The sequence below is a fragment of the Sturnus vulgaris genome, chromosome 16 (genome assembly GCF_052056855.1).
Source record: "Sturnus vulgaris isolate bStuVul1 chromosome 16, bStuVul1.hap1, whole genome shotgun sequence".
Taxonomy (NCBI): Eukaryota; Metazoa; Chordata; class Aves; order Passeriformes; family Sturnidae; genus Sturnus; species Sturnus vulgaris.
In genome coordinates, this window is record NC_142258.1 from 2686376 (window position 1) to 2703681 (window position 17306).

General features: G+C 51.6%; 1 protein-coding gene across 9 annotated transcripts in view; it reads right to left on the reverse strand.

Annotated features, from left to right (window-relative positions):
• Positions 1-17306, reverse strand: part of MPRIP (myosin phosphatase Rho interacting protein) — a 73217-nt gene that overhangs the window by 24220 nt on the left and 31691 nt on the right. For 4 of the 9 annotated variants that reach the window (XM_088174269.1, XM_088174266.1, XM_088174267.1 and 1 more), the window contains exons 5-14: positions 15881-15965; positions 12335-12545; positions 11675-11834; positions 11318-11587; positions 5260-5401; positions 4663-4779; positions 2488-2544; positions 1250-1318; positions 936-1025; positions 394-503 (exon numbers count right to left, since the gene is read on the reverse strand). In XM_088174269.1, the coding sequence (XP_088030395.1) occupies positions 394-503; positions 936-1025; positions 1250-1318; positions 2488-2544; positions 4663-4779; positions 5260-5401; positions 11318-11587; positions 11675-11834; positions 12335-12545; positions 15881-15965 (1311 nt within the window). Of the gene's footprint in view, positions 1-393; positions 504-935; positions 1026-1249; positions 1319-2487; positions 2545-4662; positions 4780-5259; positions 5402-11317; positions 11835-12334; positions 12546-15880; positions 15966-17306 lie in introns of all 9 variants that reach the window. The other 5 variants (XM_014870942.2, XM_014870950.2, XM_088174270.1 and 2 more) reach the window with 2 other exon arrangements.

Genomic DNA, 17306 nt, shown 5'->3' on the forward strand with positions numbered 1-17306 from the left:
GGGCTGCTGCTGCTGTGACCCATAGAGGGGCTGGGCAGCTCGTGCTGAACAGTAGCCAGAGGAAAGGGTGAACCCAGCAGAGCTGAATCCAAGTGGTTTCACAATACCTGGTGGGAATCCAGAGGAGCCTTGATATAGGAACAGTATTTCATATTCCTATGCACAAATTAAAACCACATTTTCAACCCTCCTTGAAATCTGCACGTGTAAGAAGAACTCGGCATATCAACGTCCCCACAAAGTGTATCCAAATTAAGCTCAGAGAGAGGTGAGAAAGAGCTGCAGCTTCCAGGAACAGACAGGCTCAGAAAGAGGAAAGAAAAGGGATGAGGGACGAGTTACTCCTGCACAGCAAACCACACAGCTGCAGGGGCTGCTGCAGCCCCCCCTTACCTTGTTACATCAGGAGCAGTGGTGGGGCGAACGTGTTTCATGATGGTCTGGATCCAGTTGCGGCGGATGCCCGATGTCATGGCAGAGAGGGTGAACTCCCCTTCTTTTGTCTATAGGGAGAGAAAGAACAGCTCAGAGCAGGTGACTGCACCCACCAGGAGCTTCCCAACTCCCCAAGACCACCCTGCATCCATACCCCAAGACCCCAGTGCTGGGGCACTGCTTGCTGGCCACACAGAGGTCAAACCCAGCCCCTCTGTCCCACAGCACACACCCAGAGGGAATTAGCATTTCTCAGCAATCAGGCTGATTCTGCCATAGGTGAGCCCCTAAGGCTGTGACAAAACCTTCTCTTTCTCCCTTCCCTTCCCACAGGCAGTGAACTGGCTCTCAAACTCAAAGGCACAGCTCTCTGGAGCACGGCAGGGGGATGCTGAGTGGCCTCTCTTGGGTGTCTGGGGAGATGTTCCCCTTGTCACAGACAAGCATCCCCATCAGCTGTCCTGCAGCTGGACTCTTCCTCCTCCCCATGGTGTCCTTACATGGATCTGGAAGCCGTAGTTCCGCTGAACTGGGTACTCAGTGACATCATAACACGTGGATAAATCGATTTCTCCATCCAGGTCAGCTGCCTGCAGAGAGAAAAGGTAAAATAAGCCACAAAGCTTTGCAGCCCTAAAGCATGGTGGGCTCACAAGGAGGCACAGCAGGTCCTTGAGAAGCAAAATGCCCTGAAGGGATTGCAGGATTTCGGCATCTGGGAATGGGGGCACTGAGGGAGGCAGGGACCTGCCCAGGGTCCGTTTGGGAGCACCAGGAGCTGCCCTGTAATGGGGCACTGACAGGAGACACTTACCTCCTCTGCCACTGAATCCCGGTAGTATCTCAGGCTCTGGTCAGTCAGCACAAACCAGTGCTTCTTCCACTAGGAAACAACAAAGATGGAACAGTCACAATCCTGCCCCTTCCCCACCACCATATTCATGGCTGCTCATCACAGGTTAACCAGCAGAGATCCCCGCAGGATTCAGCTCGATGCCTGTCCCCCCCAGCTCCACACATGGCTTCATCAAGGCCCCTCCATGGGAAAGGGGAGACCCAAACAGGCAGCAGTGCAAGGCACAGTGATGGCTTGCTGCCACCCTGCAGAGTACCAGACCCTGCACGTGACAGTGACACCACGAGAGCCACGGGGCAGTCACAGCCTCCCCATTAGCTCCACTGAAAGACGAGGCTTTTAGGGACTGCACTTAAAGCCTTTTCAACACAAAAGAAACCAAAAAAAACCCCAGCAAAACATTCATGTTTTATCTAGAAGTTGAGTTGGGAGTCTATTTCTGGCCCTTGCTCTATACAAATCTGCCTCCTGAACGCTTCCAGCACAGGCTCACCCAAGGCAGCTTTCAGTCAATAAAGCACTCGCTCCAGCTGCCAGTTCCCCTTTGGCTGTCTATGGATGTATCCTTGGACCCAGGGGGTACCCACAGCAGAGCCTGGGCCACCTACAGCCACGGGCAAATTGCCCTCATTTTCCCTTGACAGCTGAGCAGGAGGGAAGGAAATCCAGGGAAGGAGTGATTTGCAAACAGCCAGGGCCATCCACGCTGCCTCGGCACCAGTGCCCACTCCTAAGGCTCCAATAGAGCAGAACATCCTGCATCTCTTTAGGCAGCAGGAAAGTGGCACCAGCTGCTTCCCTCAGAGCCATTTCTTTATTTATTTAATGCCATTTCCCTGGCACTCAGGAGACTTTACCTGAGCCTCATTTCTGACACCAAAGAGGTCGCTGGGTCGCAAAGGGAGATGAGACTAATAAATAGGGAACAGGAACATGAAACCAGTGCTGCCATCCAAGCTGCCCTGGCTCCCTAGAAACCCAGAATATGATATCCACCTTTGAAACCTCCCCAGAACAGAGCACTAGCAATTCCCACTTCAAGAGAAGCCCAGTACTGATCTACCCAGAACACTGGGGCTCCACCAGCACGAGAGCTGCTCCATGCACAGCTAGGGTATTAGAGTGAGCTGCCAGAAACCAGGACTGACCACAGCACCAAACACTGACACAAAGGACAGAGCTTTCTCCTGACTCACCTGCCCATCCTCATATTGCTTTGTCAACCAGCCCTTCTTGAAGTTCAGCAGGTCAGGCTGGAAGAAAGGAGAGAGGGATCAGGAGAGGGAAGAAGTGTCTGTGCCCAGAAGGCAACAGCAGTGAGTTGATAAAACCCAGAAGAGCAATAAAAGAGACCAACAACAGTTAAATTCACAGAATCATAGAACAGTTTGGGTTGGAAGGGCCCTTTAAAGGTCATCTAGCCCAAACTGAATCATTACACTGCGTGGTGGCTAAATGTTTGCTCCTAGGAGGAATGGAGACCTCCACACTGTTTATTCAGGCTGTTCCCTTCCTACCATTTCTCCTGCAATTTCCTACTGCTACATTACAGAGAAAGGATAAAGAGGGAATTAGCAAGACTTCAGGCAGTTTTACCATCTATTATATATTATGAAAGAGAAATTATGTGCTATTGATGCAAGGCTGCAGGGGTCAAAACAAGCTGAGTTCCCAAGGCTGGAAATACAGGGAATCTGAGCCCTGCACCACCCAAATGACACCTGCTTTTTCCAATGTGGGTGCATGGGGATGTTGAATTCCTGAAAAAAGCAAGCAGGACAGCATGGGCTAACTGCTGCCAGCCCCTCCTCCCAGCCCTGCCCGTGTGCAGGGAAGGATGTGGTGGAAATGCTTTCACTCCCCCGAGGCTGAGCTCCTCCAGCTGCTCCACGTGCTGCAGAGTGGAGGAGGAAAGGACAGCAGTGTGTGAAATCCAGCTGCAGCATCTGAAACGGGTTACAGCAAGGGCAGCAATGGAAATTGGGTCTGGCAGCCCATTCAATCAAACCTGTGGGGCAGCACATCCCACATCTGAGTGATCCCATGGTGGTGGGAACCCTGCCCTGCTCCACAAAAACACAAGGGAAAGTAAAGCACTGAATTACAGAATGTTTTAGGTTGGAAGGAACAGTAAAATCATTCTGTTCCACACCCTGCCATGGGCAAGGACACCTCCCACTATCCCAGGCTATTCCAAACCACGTCCAACCTGGCCTTGAACACTTCCAGAGATGGGGCAGCCACAGCTTCTGTGGGAAACCTGTGCCACTGCAGCACCACCCTCACAGGGAAGAATTTCACCTAGTATCTAATCTAAACCTGCATTACTTTCTTCCCTTCACTAGATAATGTGGATTGCCACTTCGTATGCACTTCTTCCACTTTTTATTCCCATCAAGAATTTAAAAATCACTCTGTGGCTGTACAGGTCTACAGGAAAAGCTCCAGAAACACCAAGCTACTGCATTTTTCTGATAAGTCCTTGAATAGACGCTGTCCATCCACAAAAAATGCAACTTGTATTTACAGTAGCTCTGTAATCTATTTGAGAGATTAGCAAGTGTATTTATTTTGTTCCTACAGAAGGGTGGTGAGGGAGAGGAGAGTACTTTGTGTTTATTCTGTACTGTTTGCCTCCAGGTCTGCTGAGCATTTGAAATATGCAAAGGGAGGAAAGCTCAGGAGGGAAGGTTGAGCCCTTCCTTGCAGCCTTCATCCCACTCACACCCATTTCTAACTGCAAAAACATCAAGGAAATGGCATTAGAAAACTGGGACATGTGTTTGCTCAGCCCGGTCTGTGTCCCTGCCCCTGGCAGGGGAGTTGGAACAAGATGATCTTTAAGGTCCTTTCCATCCCAAACCATTCTGGGATTCTGTGATCCTATCAAAATACCACAGTCATGACACAGCAGCTGCTCCAAGTCCAGAAACTGGACTGACCCTCTGTGAGCTGGAAATGCCCTGCTGCAGCCTCTGCTGGGGGACACCACGGGGCAAAGAGGGGCTCTGGCCAGCCGGGGTGACCCCAACACTTGCAGGGTGACCTACAGCATGAGTGTCTGACACATCACACAAAGCATCAAGGAAATGGGGGAAATAACCAGAGTAGAGTCTGCTTCCCAAGCTGCTGCTGTACTTTAAGGAAAAGTGCTCCTCACAAGACTCTGAATTTTAATTTCTGCAACAGCCAAAAAGCCTGGCCCTTCACACCTGATTCAGGTCCCTGAACTTGCTCCAAGTCTGAGTGTATCCCATATCCTATGTGCTGGCTGTGAGGAAAGCAGCAACAGCCCAGTTTTTTGTGGGACCTTCTGGGAAGGGCTTCTCATGTCCTGCCCCAAGGCAGGGGACATGGCCCTGGTGGCTCACCGTCATAGAGGACTCTGTGGACCTTCTGTCCAGTGACTTTGCCCGGCGGTGTGGGGACAGAGGTGATGCAGACACGTCCAGGATGGAGCCCACGGCTGCTCCTTCACAAGTGAAGTCCTGTGTGAACAGCATTAGCCCAGATCAGTGCAGGAACTAGGACAGAGTCCTGCTCTCTTGGCTCATGGCATAAAAATCTGCTTTATTTAAGGGGCATCTCAGGCTCAGAACAAGTGTCATTTCCTTGGCAATACATTTTTTTGTCCTTTCAGGCATTAATTTGTTCCCATTATATCCAAGCATATCTGGGGCTCTCAAATCTGTTTCTTTTGTTACTTCACCCTATACTGATGTGTCCTGCCATGCCAGATCTGAAGTTTCCCTTTGTATTATGCAGAAAGAAGAGACAGTCTGATTTTCCACTCTGATCTACACCTGGGCTAAGGGAGCAGAGCAGGAAAATCTGCACAGGCTGAGCACAAACCGAGGTTCAGCTCCTGCCTGCGACTCCAAATCCACATCCAAGGAGAAACCCTGTAGCTGAACCCTCTACCCTGGGCTGCAGGATTCCAGGTTCCACCTTCCAGGTGAGCACCTTACCCTTTTCCGTGGGAAAACCCTCTTCTCACTCCTGCCCTGCCGTGTTTCACTGGAAAGGGCAGCACCTCCCGACGCGTTCGTTTCCATGTGCTCTGCGTTCTCAATGTCCAGTGCCTCGAATTTCTCAATCACCTGGGATCTCCTGGAAAACAGAGACAAAAAGGGAAACCAGAGATGGTTTAAACACTAGAGTAGCAACTGTGTGGAGCTGTACAATCCCCAAATTTAAGGTTGCAGAATTGCTTGACCCAGAGTTCATGCACACCTCTTTTTTGGTCCCTGTTTCTCTGTGAGCTCGTGGTCAAATCCAGGGTAAAATCCCCGATCTGACACAATTTTTACCCACAAAGTGGGGAAAACCCTCCCATTATTCAGCTCTGCACCTAGCATCCTCTTCAGTAACTAGGAACCCCTCACAGAACCAGCAATAACTTTTTATTTGTGAATTTTACAGGCCCTTGGGAATCAGGGATTATGGAGCAGCTTTGGCTTAAGCTTTGCCTCTATCTCTAGCACTCATTGGGGCTCTCAATTGCTCCCCAGACCCCAGAGCAGTGACACATCAGACCAAGCAAGGGTGCAGAGGTAATGGGTGGCTCTGGGTCCCCCAGTGTGTTCACTGCAACAGGAACCCTCTCAAAACTCAGCCCCACACAGGGAACAGCCACAGGGTTGCATGGAGCAAGGGCTGTCCTCAGGTGCCCCCAAACCAGGGTTTTGGCTCACAGGATGCACCAGCTGAAAGGACACGAGGAGATGAGGAGCACTCTGTACCACAGCAGGGCACTCCCTGAAGAACCTGGGGCCTTTCCCTGCTCTTAACTGGGCTGAAAACCCAGTGTGGACATCAGGGGGCACAACCTGGGCTCTCAGACACTGCCTTGGTGGCCCATTGCACGTGGCACTTGTGTCTCTGAGGATGGAGAACTATGAAGAAATGTGGATGGAGCAGGAACCAACCCTGGATCAAACCCAAATGGGATTCTCTTAAGGACGAGCAAACAGGTGGAATTAGAAGTGCTGTTTCAGCATGAGAAGCTGCTTGCTGACCCACAGGAGAGGAATTTCTAAAGAATCTTCTCATGTCTAAGTTTGCATTCCCAGAGGTTCAGGAAAGTATCAGCCTCAGGTCTTCAATCACAAACTGGGAATATAAAGCAATAACCCACCACCAGCACCTGCCAGCTGTGCTCCGAGATGTGAGGCTTAAAGTTCCATTTCAAACCTCCCAAAAAAGCTCAGTCCAGGTGGTTTCTTGACACAAAATTTGGACCCACATGTGCCACATCTAAACTTGGGGCTGCTTGCTCTGTGTGAGCCTCTGGTGTGCATGAAAATCACAATGGCAACCACATGAGGGAGAACAGATTATCCAAAATAAAAACATTTTTAACACTTCCCACAAAGAGGAACAGCAGGTTAAGGTTCAAAAACCATGAGATGTTCAGTTTTCCACCAATATTTGCACCAAATTCTTTAAATGAGACAACCAGTCAGAGCACATCCCATCCCCTGGGGGCTGGGGCCCCCCCACACTGCTGCTCAGAGCCAGGCTGCCAGGACACAACCAAAGAGGAAGAGACAAAATTGGTGAAGAAGACATTGCTTTGTAAATTTAAAGATCTTTGATGCTTTTAGGGGACATCTGTTCAGCCCCTGCTGCCTCCCAGTTTGCAAACTTGGAGTGGGCAGATCCCCAGCTCGTGTAGAGCTCCTGATTTTCCTGGGATGTTCTGCTCATGAGATGCCTGACATAGGCTGTGGAGCATAAATCCATGCTCTGTGTTCACTGACAGACAGGGAACTGTTTTGGAGTCACATTTTTTTAACCCTTTTTATGCTGGCCCAGCCTTCTCTGAGTCTCAGTTCAGGAGGAAGGAAAAGGTCCATGAATTAACATTGTCTGTGCCCTATTAGGTGAAGGTCTGCAGAAAAACAAATCAAGAGAAAAAAAAAAAAAAAAGAACAAAAACCCAATTAAAAAAAAAAAAAAACCAAAAACATAAAAACAAAATCAAAAGCAGGTTGATTTCTCATGAAAGGGGCTGCACCACCAGGTTGTTCTACGGCTTGAGATTGAGATGAGATGGTAGCGAAGCAGGCGAAGTAAAGGTGGACACGTCACACAGCAACACAGCAGGAGAAGGTGGAGAGCAACAAGACCTGGAAGAAAACAAGGCTGGAAAATGAATGAACAGAAGAGGAAATTATATATCTGCATCTACATATAAAACAAAATCAAAATCATTCCAGTCATTCGTCATTCGAAAAAGGGAGGAGAAAAATAAATCACTGCAACCAAATCACAGCCCCAAGGGTTAATATCATCCAGATTACAGGAAAGAATCTTTTTTTTTTTTTCCCATTAGATCAACATTTCAGAGAGGTTACTGCCAGAGATCTTGGAGGGACGGGGAAGGAAGGGCTCTCCTCCCCTCCCCACGTGTTGGATAGAGCTGCTCCCTCCACACAGCAGCTCTGTGTGGAAAAACAAGGCTGGGACAGGTATGAAAAAGCTTTTTAAAAGCTGCAGTGCCATTTAGTGCTTTCCAACTACAAAAGCTCATCCCAAGGAATTCCTTGGCCATGCAGGCTGTTAATCTTTTCCAGGCCACTAAACCCAGGCTGCAGATCTCAGCTGTTAGTGGAGGGGGTGTGCAGTGGGAAGGAAAGCCCAAAAGACCAGCACGAGCTGTCATTAAAGTGATTTTCTTTGATTGGAAGAAAGGGCTTTGTTTTTATTGGATTCATTCATTATTTAGCATCAAGAAAGATAGCGAGTGTCAGGAAAAGGAAGAGGAATTTCCCAAGAGGTCCACAGGAATGATGAGGATAGTTTTACAAGGAAAAAAAAAAACTGTATTTGGGAGAGCAGGCACTCCTCTGTATGGGGAGAAGCAGAATTCAGAGCAGAGCTTTACACCTCAAGAAACTCCAGAGAAGGAATTTGAGCGAGAAAAGTCTTTCAAGCATTTTCAGGCAATTCTGCTATTGACTGATGCTAGAAATACACCTCAGCCCTTGAGCACACTCCTACAGCAGGTCTGGCTGACACCATCGTGAACTCTTGCCTGTGTCAGAAGAACATGGGGTCAGCTGGGAAAGCTGTGGTTTTACAGGCTGCACCTCTGGAATCGTGCACAAAAAGGCAAGTTTGTCAAACAGAAATCCTGAGATGTGCAGGGATTTATCCCTGCAGCTGCAGAGTCCCTCTGGGACATGGGGACTGCTGTCTAAGGACGTTTCTGCAGCTCCTTTCATCCGTGATTTTTGTGTGCAACACCTCGAGATTCATCCATGGAGTTTCCATGGCGTTTCCTTCTGCCCTAGGGACGGGTCTGAGAGGGGAGACTGGAGACGGCTCGACCTCTCTGGCCTCAGTCCCTGTCCCCCAGCCCACTGTGACATCCTGGTGGGTGCCGCAGCCCCGTCCTGCCACGTGCCAGCAGAGGGAACTCGCACTCTGCTGCTCCGCCAAAATCGTGCAGATTATCTCCTGTTTCCTGATTCCTGGTTCTGAGTGGCTGCGAGCTCAGACGTCTGCATGGGGCGTGGAGGCAGCATCAGGTATAAATGGTCAACACAAAAAAATCCTGGACTTAAATCATGTAACATTTCTTGTGATAAGGAAATAAGATGAGAAGACTCAACAAATGGTTTTATCTGGAGCTAAGCCTGCAGGTGTGGCACTCAGGATGCAACACCGGGTACCTAAAATTATTCTTTTCCATCCACAGCTCTGACACCTGCACTGATTTACACAAAAAAATGGGAGGAAAAGCTGAAAATACCAGCAGAATCTGAGTGAGTTCATTTGGCTGCACTGAAAGGCAGATCTGGATGATGCCTGGCTGGTGCCTGTGAGCTTGGCATGGGACAAGTGTTCCCAGACATGTTAGTGGGTTACTGAGAAGGATTATTACAAATGGTGTTAAACCAAGGGGAAAAAGCCAACCCCACAGCATGGAAATGAGTTATTGTATCTGCCCAACCTCAAACTCTCTTTTGTCTGAGCTTGGAAGAGAAAAACAAGAGGGACATAGGGACTAAGTAAACTCAAGTTTAAAAAGCAGCCAAGCCAAGCTGAGCAGGGTGCTGGGGGATGTTAATTCTCTGGTGCAACACTGGACAGTGTCTCTGTGACCTGTTGAGTCCACTGAGCTCCAACATGGCTGTCCCAGTTCCAGAACACAGGGCTTCTCCACCCACACCACCTGCACTGGCCAATTCCCAGGTTACCAGAGGAGAAAACAAACGTGCCCATCCCTGAACACCCACTGAGCCATCCCTGCTCATGGCACATTCCTCCAGCACTGTGGGCTGTGATCCACGGCCAAACCCTCTGGCAGGTGAGGACCCCTCCCTCTTCTCTCTGCTATCACCCCACTCCCAAAAGCTGGACCAGGTTCAGCCCCGTGGGCAGCAAGACCCCTGTGCCTGGTGCAGCTCCTGCTCCTCTCCCTGCACCCATTCTGCTCTGATAAAAGCCCTGGGCTGATACAGGGGAATTGCTGCCAATACTGATAAAGCAAGCAAAACTGTTAACAGCCCGAGCCAGGCTGGGAAACCTTCCCTGGGAAAAGGCACCCACCAGCAGGCAATGAGTGGGGCTGACATTAAAAAAGGACAGACTCTGGCAGCAGTGTCCTCTCCCAGGCTCTGTTATCTGTTATAATTCTGCTCCCCAACTCTGTGCAGGATGATCCCAGTGCTGCAGGATACTCCAGGGCAAGAGACTGCTGGCACTGGAGGAATGCACTGCTCTGTCACTCTGGGGACAGGCACTGGCCACGGCATCCTGTGCAAGCAAACACAGCGGGGACACAATGTCACCCACAGGCAGCACCAGCTCGGCCTGAAAACCAGAGCCACCAGCCTTTTCTCAGCCCTGTCCCCAGCCAGGATGGCCGAGGTGGTATCCTCCTCCTCCATCCTGGGGAAAAGCCAATTCCCAAGGCGGACAAAGCCAACCCAAGTTTCCCTCATTTATTCCCAGTCCAGCACACCCTGCACACACTCTGGGCCAGGTTTGGGATCCTCCTGCCGACTGATAGCACCAGCACAAGGCTATGCTGCACATCCCAGACCTACTCCCAGTTCTCGGAAGCCAGTCTGGAAAACAATCCTTTAGGGGCTGGGAAGAAACAGAGAAGCTCCTACTGAAACTGTGCGAGAGAGAACATGCCCGGAGGAGAACCAGGGCAGGAAAATCAGACTGGCAGGCGGCCCTCTCGCCCGGGGCCTGTCTCCCAGTTTCCTCCACTGCCCTCACTGCACAAATGTGTCTCTCCCAGGGCGAGTGGAGCCCGTCCCTGGCCTCACCCGGAGGGCACTCGGCGCACGCTGTGGATGCCCTCCCCGTCTTCCTCCACACTAAGCTGTTTTGCAGCCTGCTGAGCCCTGCCTTGGCACTGCACCCACCTCTCCCTCCTCTCCCAGATTATTGCCGTGACATTTTGAAACCTCTCTCAGCTCATTAGGCAGTTGCGTAAGGCACCTGGCACTAACGCCATTAGGAGAGCTAACCTAATTAATGGTGCTGGCTGCCAGTGTGTGCCACGCTGGGAGGGGCCAGCAGTGTGGGCTTGATGGCAATGTGGGCATCCAACAGCACCCAACACCAAGGTAGGGTTAGATCAAATAGTAAGAAGAGATTCTTCCCTGTGAGGTTGGTGAGGCACAGGTTGCCCAGAGAAGCTGTGGCTGCCTCATCCCTGGAAGTGTCCAAGGCCAGGTAGGACAGGGCTTGGAGTAAGCTGGGATAGTTAAAGGTGCCCCTGCCCATGGCAGAGGATGGAACTGTATGAACTTTAAGGTCCCTTCCAACCCAAATCATTCTATTTCCCCCGAGCAGCCAGGCGGGGTGACACCTGCCCAGTACCACTATTAAAGACGTCCCACCACATGGTCAGCATGGATGGGCACCTTTAGACCCAGGAGCACTGAAAAACAAAGAGGCTCCACCCAGCGAACCCCACCTGCTCCATCCAGGCTGCACTGGGCACACAACCTCACTGCTGCTGGAAGCATGCAAGGAGATGAGCCCCTCATCCCTTACCTTCTTTCATTCCCAAAGAGCCGGGCAACTTCTTCTCTCCCAGGGCTACGAGCCCGGGTTCTCCGCTCTAGCCGCTTCCTCTCCACCTGGAAGGCCTCACGATTACTGATCCTAATGGCCTTGGGCACGTCGGCCAGGGTGGTGTACTGCCGGCTGGCTTTAAAAGAAAGGGGACGCCCCGATTTTTCAGCTCCCCTTCCTACATCTCTGTTGCTGGAGTCCTTGTGCATGGGGCAACTGCTCTTCGAGTCCAAGGAGTTCAGAGAGAAGCTGTGAATCATTCGGTCGCCTGATCGGATACCTGGGGAAGGAAAGGGCTGGGCATGCTCCTGTGAGGGCGATTTGGGATAACTGTACCTGTTGTTCGGGGTGCTGGGGCTGGGTGGGCTTGGTGGGGGTGGCAGTTGCTGCTCTTCCAGCTTCGAGTCTTGTTTGGTCTTCTCCAAGGAGAAGTACCCGCTCTCGACACGCGCCTTCCGCCCGCAGTCCATCCGGTCTCCGTTCATGGAGCTCTCCTCTAAGGGACAGAGAAGTCACCCTGCTTGGTTTCAAGTCCAAGTTCTGCTTTTAAGAAAGAAACACTCTGGTTCCACCCAGGACAGGGGCAGGTGTGAGAGCAAAGTTGGTCTGGGCACCAGCCCCATGCAGTGCTACCTCCTGCACCCTTGGCTTTTCCACCCGGACCAGCCCTCATGCCCATGGAGATGGTGGGATAGTCTGCAGGGAACTGGGGATGCTGATTCAACCCTTGGGCCAGGTTTGTGCAGGTCAAAGATCTGAACTTTCAAACCAAGAAATGGATAGCTGCAGTTACAGCTCTGCATCTGCTTCCATCCCTGTCCTTCCCCGCTTGGCAGGAATCACAGCTCATGGGTGCAAGGCAATGGACACTCCTGCAGAAAACATTCCCCATCTGAGTGGGAACATAAGGGAAATGTCTCCAGCCCCCACTGTTTCAGGGAGAACAATGACACGACCATCACAGTTTGACACCAGTGCTGGAATCCCATCTCTCACCTTCCTTGCTGTCCAGCACAGGATCCTTCATGGAGCTGGCAGCCCCAGCCTGGCCTTGCATGGGGCTCTGGGCTGGGCCAATTCCACTGCCCCCATCTGCTTGATCTTTGCCCCTCATTTCTTCCTGCCACAGCGTGGACTTGGTGGCAGGGACCTTCTCAGCACTGGGAATGTTGCTGCTGGTCACAGCCATCTTAGCAGGACCTGGCTCCTAAAAAAACCAGGAGACACAGGAAGTTAGAGAATTTGCCCCAACTCCACACTCAGGGTTCCCCAGATCTTAGCCCTGAGGTGTGAGTTCCACATAGTCTGGGTGCTGCCCATGACACGTCCTAGCAGGACAGGAAAGGGACAGTGACATGTGTCAGTGCTTTACACCCTTTTAAAACATTCCCCATCATCTTCAGTGCTTCTCTGCTAACAAGGAGCTCTGGAGTCCATGAGATGATGGATTATGCCCCTTTGGTGGCAACAGCCTGGCCAGCCCAGATTCAGAATGTGACCTAGAAGAGGCAGCAGCTTTCCCAACTCCTTCCTTGGCTTTGTGCATTAGCAGATGTTTTGCTGTTGTCATATTAAGCTTCTGCATTCACAGATTATTTTTCTTAAAGCCACCAATAAATCAATGACAATTAACTCCCCTTTGGACTGTGGGAAGTTTTCCAGCTGCTTATTCCCTTTCCATGGAGCAGGGGGGGAATACAGGACTGCATGAACTGGTAACTGAAAGCCGGGAACAAGGGCTGCAAAGAGCATCCTCTCTATCCCCTCCTCCCACATCAGGTGGGTTTTAGCCCTGCACCTCCACTGGTATTTGCAGGGCTGTGCTGGAACCACCAGGGAACTCCCAGGGAGAGGATCCTGGCTCCACACACAGCCATGACAAGCAGCAAATGACCTCAATTTAAAAAAAAAATCCCCTTGGGAAATTTCACACTGAAGGAATGCAGTGTTGGAGGTAAACGATCCAGAGTTCACAGGCATCCTGCTCAAGGGGACCCTGCTCAAGAAGAGGATGAGGACAATCTCCAAGGTCCCCTACACCCTCCTTCATTGATCCAAGCCCAAAGCTAATCACCAGCTCGGGATATATATCTTGATATATCTCTTACACACACCCCCACGTAATTATTTGTAGATATGTATTTAATTAGGCAGAGATGTGGGCCAAAAAGAAGTCTGTGAGGGAACAGAGACATTAACTCTCTGCTGCTCAGGGCTATGAACAACTCCACAAGGCAGAATGCACCAAAATCGGCAAAACCGGCCTCCGGTTGCTTAAGGTGTGTCTGGGCACGCTCTGCTTAGCTGAGCCTGCCACACCCCTGTGCAAACCCAGGGCAGAGCCTCAAATCCCACATTTCAGCCCCAAACCCTGCCTCGAGTTCCCATGGGCAGCAGGCAGGCACAGGCATTCCGGTCTCTCCTGCTGCCTGCACCTTTCTGCTGGAGCACGGCAGAAGCTGCAAGAGAAACCTGCCTTTATTCCCCTAAAACTGCAAGATGCTTGCAAAGCAAAGTGAAAACACCTAACACTCCCTGTCCAAAAATCTACAGCAGGAGTGATATTCCCTGCATTGCTCCCACCCTGGGGATTTTGCAGAGGGATGATGCAAAATGATGGGGGGAGTCAGAAATGACCTTGATGCTCCAGGAACATCCAGCTGTAAGCCAGCTTAGCTCTACCACAGGCAAGCAGAAACTATGTGAGAGTGAGAAAAAGCAGGAATATCCAATTGTTTTTTCAGTATCACAAAAGTGTCCACGCCCCCTAAGCGGCTCTAAGACATGATCTACTGCCTGATTAGTGTGTGGCCATCTTTAGGAAGAGCAAGCTTTCTGCACCAGCACACGGAGAGCAAGCTGAACAGCAGCCAACTTCAGGAGAGCCCATTTCACAGAGGAGAATTTGGTGCTGATCTTCTCCTCCGCATCCTCCTCCCCTCCCCGGACCAGCAGGATCTGGGAGACAGAGGAAAGATGCTGCTTCTGCTTTTGCAGGTTGCTCCTCAGTGCCTGACGCAGCACAGCATCCATCCAGCAGCAGTTCCCACACGGAGGTTGGTTTTGCACAGTGAATTTGAGCCTTTTTCCAGCACCATGGGGCTGGAAGCCATGGGATAAAGAGACTGGAAGGAGGGTAGCAAGCAAGACAGGGTGGTCTGCCCTAAGACAAGAGGGCAGTGTGCCACAAGGGTCCCTGGTCCCCATCCCCAAGCACCTGGGAAGCCCATCTGCCCACAGGGAGCCAGCATCCTTCCCACAGCTGCTTCCCTTATTTGGTGCTCAGGAGCTCAGATCCTGTACGGTTTCCAAGAAGTTGCCATGGTGATGAAATGTAACCCAGAATGATGTTTTTCTGGCTCTGCGCCTCCACCCTGTCTCCCTCCTGAACCCAGCCTGGGTTTAGTGGTGCACTCCAGCCAGGGTGAGCATCCCTGCCCTGCTGCATCCACTCTCTGGATGCCCCAAATGCAACAAGTCCTCTTCTTGGAAGTTGAGAATTGACAATTCAAAACACGAAGGGAGGAGGCATCTTCCCTGGAGCATCACCAGAGCCAGCACCTGAGGGGTTGTTCAGGCTTTGAGGACCCCAGACCTTGCAAGGGGTGGCTCAGACTTACAGCTTGATGTGCAAAAAATCTCCCCACTAACTTTTTTCCCATTGCCCAGTGGAGCGATGAAAACTTATTCAAACAAGCACTGTATAAAACCCATCCACGGCCCAGTTTGCACCAGGGCCATCCTTGGAACTTCATCAAAGAGGACCTGAAAACCAAGGCTCAGGGGAGCCCTGATGCTGGTTTTGGTCCTTGGCATGGCCAGAGGAGCTCTCCCAGGCGGTCCCCTGTGGCAGTGGGACGCGTGCCCAGAGGTCAGGCAGCCTCAGGGACATGGCTGTTCTCAGCCCCAGCGAGGGACGAGGGTGGCCTTGGGGTCACGTTCCCCATCTGTGGGATTCTCCCCCATTCTGGCCACGTGGGAGCCAGGCAGGAAGGAGTGAGTCACGGCCAGCCCCACTTTTTACCATTTATAGTCAAAGTGAGCACGAAGCCACTGCTGGGTCCCTGGAGAGCCCAGCTCCGGCCCCCGGAGCTCCCAGCCTGGCCCTGGCCTTTAGTATTTTCCTTTCATTCCCATTATCTCTGGGGTCATCTCAAAGGGAGTAACTGGAGCCCGATGGAATTTCATCCTGTTTCTGACGAAATGGCCCATGAACAGCACCTCTCCCTGGTCCCCCCACGGGGACCATGTGGCTTTGTGGCCACTCCCAGGATTGTGTGCAGGGGTGGCACCACAAAACAGCACACAGGGGGAAAAATGTGGCCCCAAAGCAGCCAGGAAAGCAGGAGTGCGTGACCCTGGAAGAGATGACCAGGAATTCTTTGCACTGATCTGCTGCCCTGGTTTGCTCCAGCTCTCACCCTCCACACAGGCAGCATCCGAGGGCTGGTGATCCTGATGGCTTGGGGAGATCTACCCCAGGTCATGACCATTGAGGGAGGCAAGGGACTGTGTGACAGTGTGTGTGTGTCCCTGGGTTACCTGAGGAGTTGGGGGCTCTACCTTCCTCTTCTTCTTCTGATTCTGCTTGTTTGTCCTGGGATAGACAATCAACATCTCCAGCCACCTGCAGGCAGAGAAAGCAGAAGGTGAGGTCTGTGCCACAGGGACAGGAGTGATGCTGACCTGGTCAGGGTCAGCTTGGTGAACAATACCCATCCCAACCAGCTTCTGGGGGAAAAATAAGGCAGGAGAATAGGGATGATCCCAGGGTGCTTTGGCTCAAACCCTGCTCTCTGCAAAAGTGAGGCCACAGCCAAGGCTGACATGGGGCAGAGATTCAAGGATCCTGAAAGACAGTGGAGAGGGACAGAGCCTCCAGCAGGACCGTCCCCTTGAGCCATGCCAACACCCTCACATTGCAGACAAAGCGCTTTTGTCCAAGGAAGAGCAGCTTGAACTCAGCATTGAGGAGTCCTGAGTCCTCCCACCGTGGCCTGACAACCTGCCCCCGCATCTCTGAGAACTCCACAGGGATCCCCGGACCACTGGGAAACATTCCTGCTTCAAATGTCCCTGCTCCCGTTTCCTTCTCCCCCTGCTTTGCACGCTGCTGTTGTAAAAATGTTCGGAGATGACCACATCAAGTGGGGTTTGGTTAAGCAATAAACGCCAGAAGCACAGAATGAACGTAAAACAAATTCTCCCCCAGCCAGGGAAATCTTCCTGTCGTGCTGCAACTGCAAACGAAACCAGCCTGGCTCGGCCCCAGAGTGGGACTGCTTGGGGATGATTAATGCCTGCAGTCAGGAGCAAACGCACTGCTTCAAAACCCATCGCTGGGCTGATGAGCAATAAATCAGCCCCACCTCGCTCCGCAATGCCTCTCCCTCCCACGGCAGGCAGGACCAGCAACAAAGGCTGAGCTGGGAACCAGAGCGTGGGGAGAGGGTGGAGAAAGCAGACCATGGGGACTGGCCACGGTTTGGGGCACAGTCACTGCTCCTGCCAGGGAGGAGAGGAGCTCGCTCTCCTGTGCCCTGATTCCCAGCTCCACGTCGCCGTGAATGGGGCTGGGGACACAGTTTGCCAATCCAAAGTTCACCTGTGCCCACTTGTCTCGGTAGGGCAGGGAAATTTCAATGGGTGAAAACACTCAACTGGTCAAAATCCCAAGCTCTTGGTATAAAAATGTCTATTTCAACAAGCATTTACAAAACGAGGGGAGTCACAACCGAAGATAAGGGTTGGAAATAGAAATCTCAGCAGAAAGTGCTGATTCTGCTGCTGCCAGGGCTGGGGGAGGCAGGAGATGCTGTGCCTTGGGAACAGTGGGAAAGAGCAAGTGTTCATCCCTTCAACTTCCTGCTGAAGTTTCAAATGTCAAATTCTGAGGAGGAGGCACTGAGTTCCAGGCACTCAGTGTGGGAAAGGCTCTCAGGTGAGCAGCAGCACAGCCACATTCTGT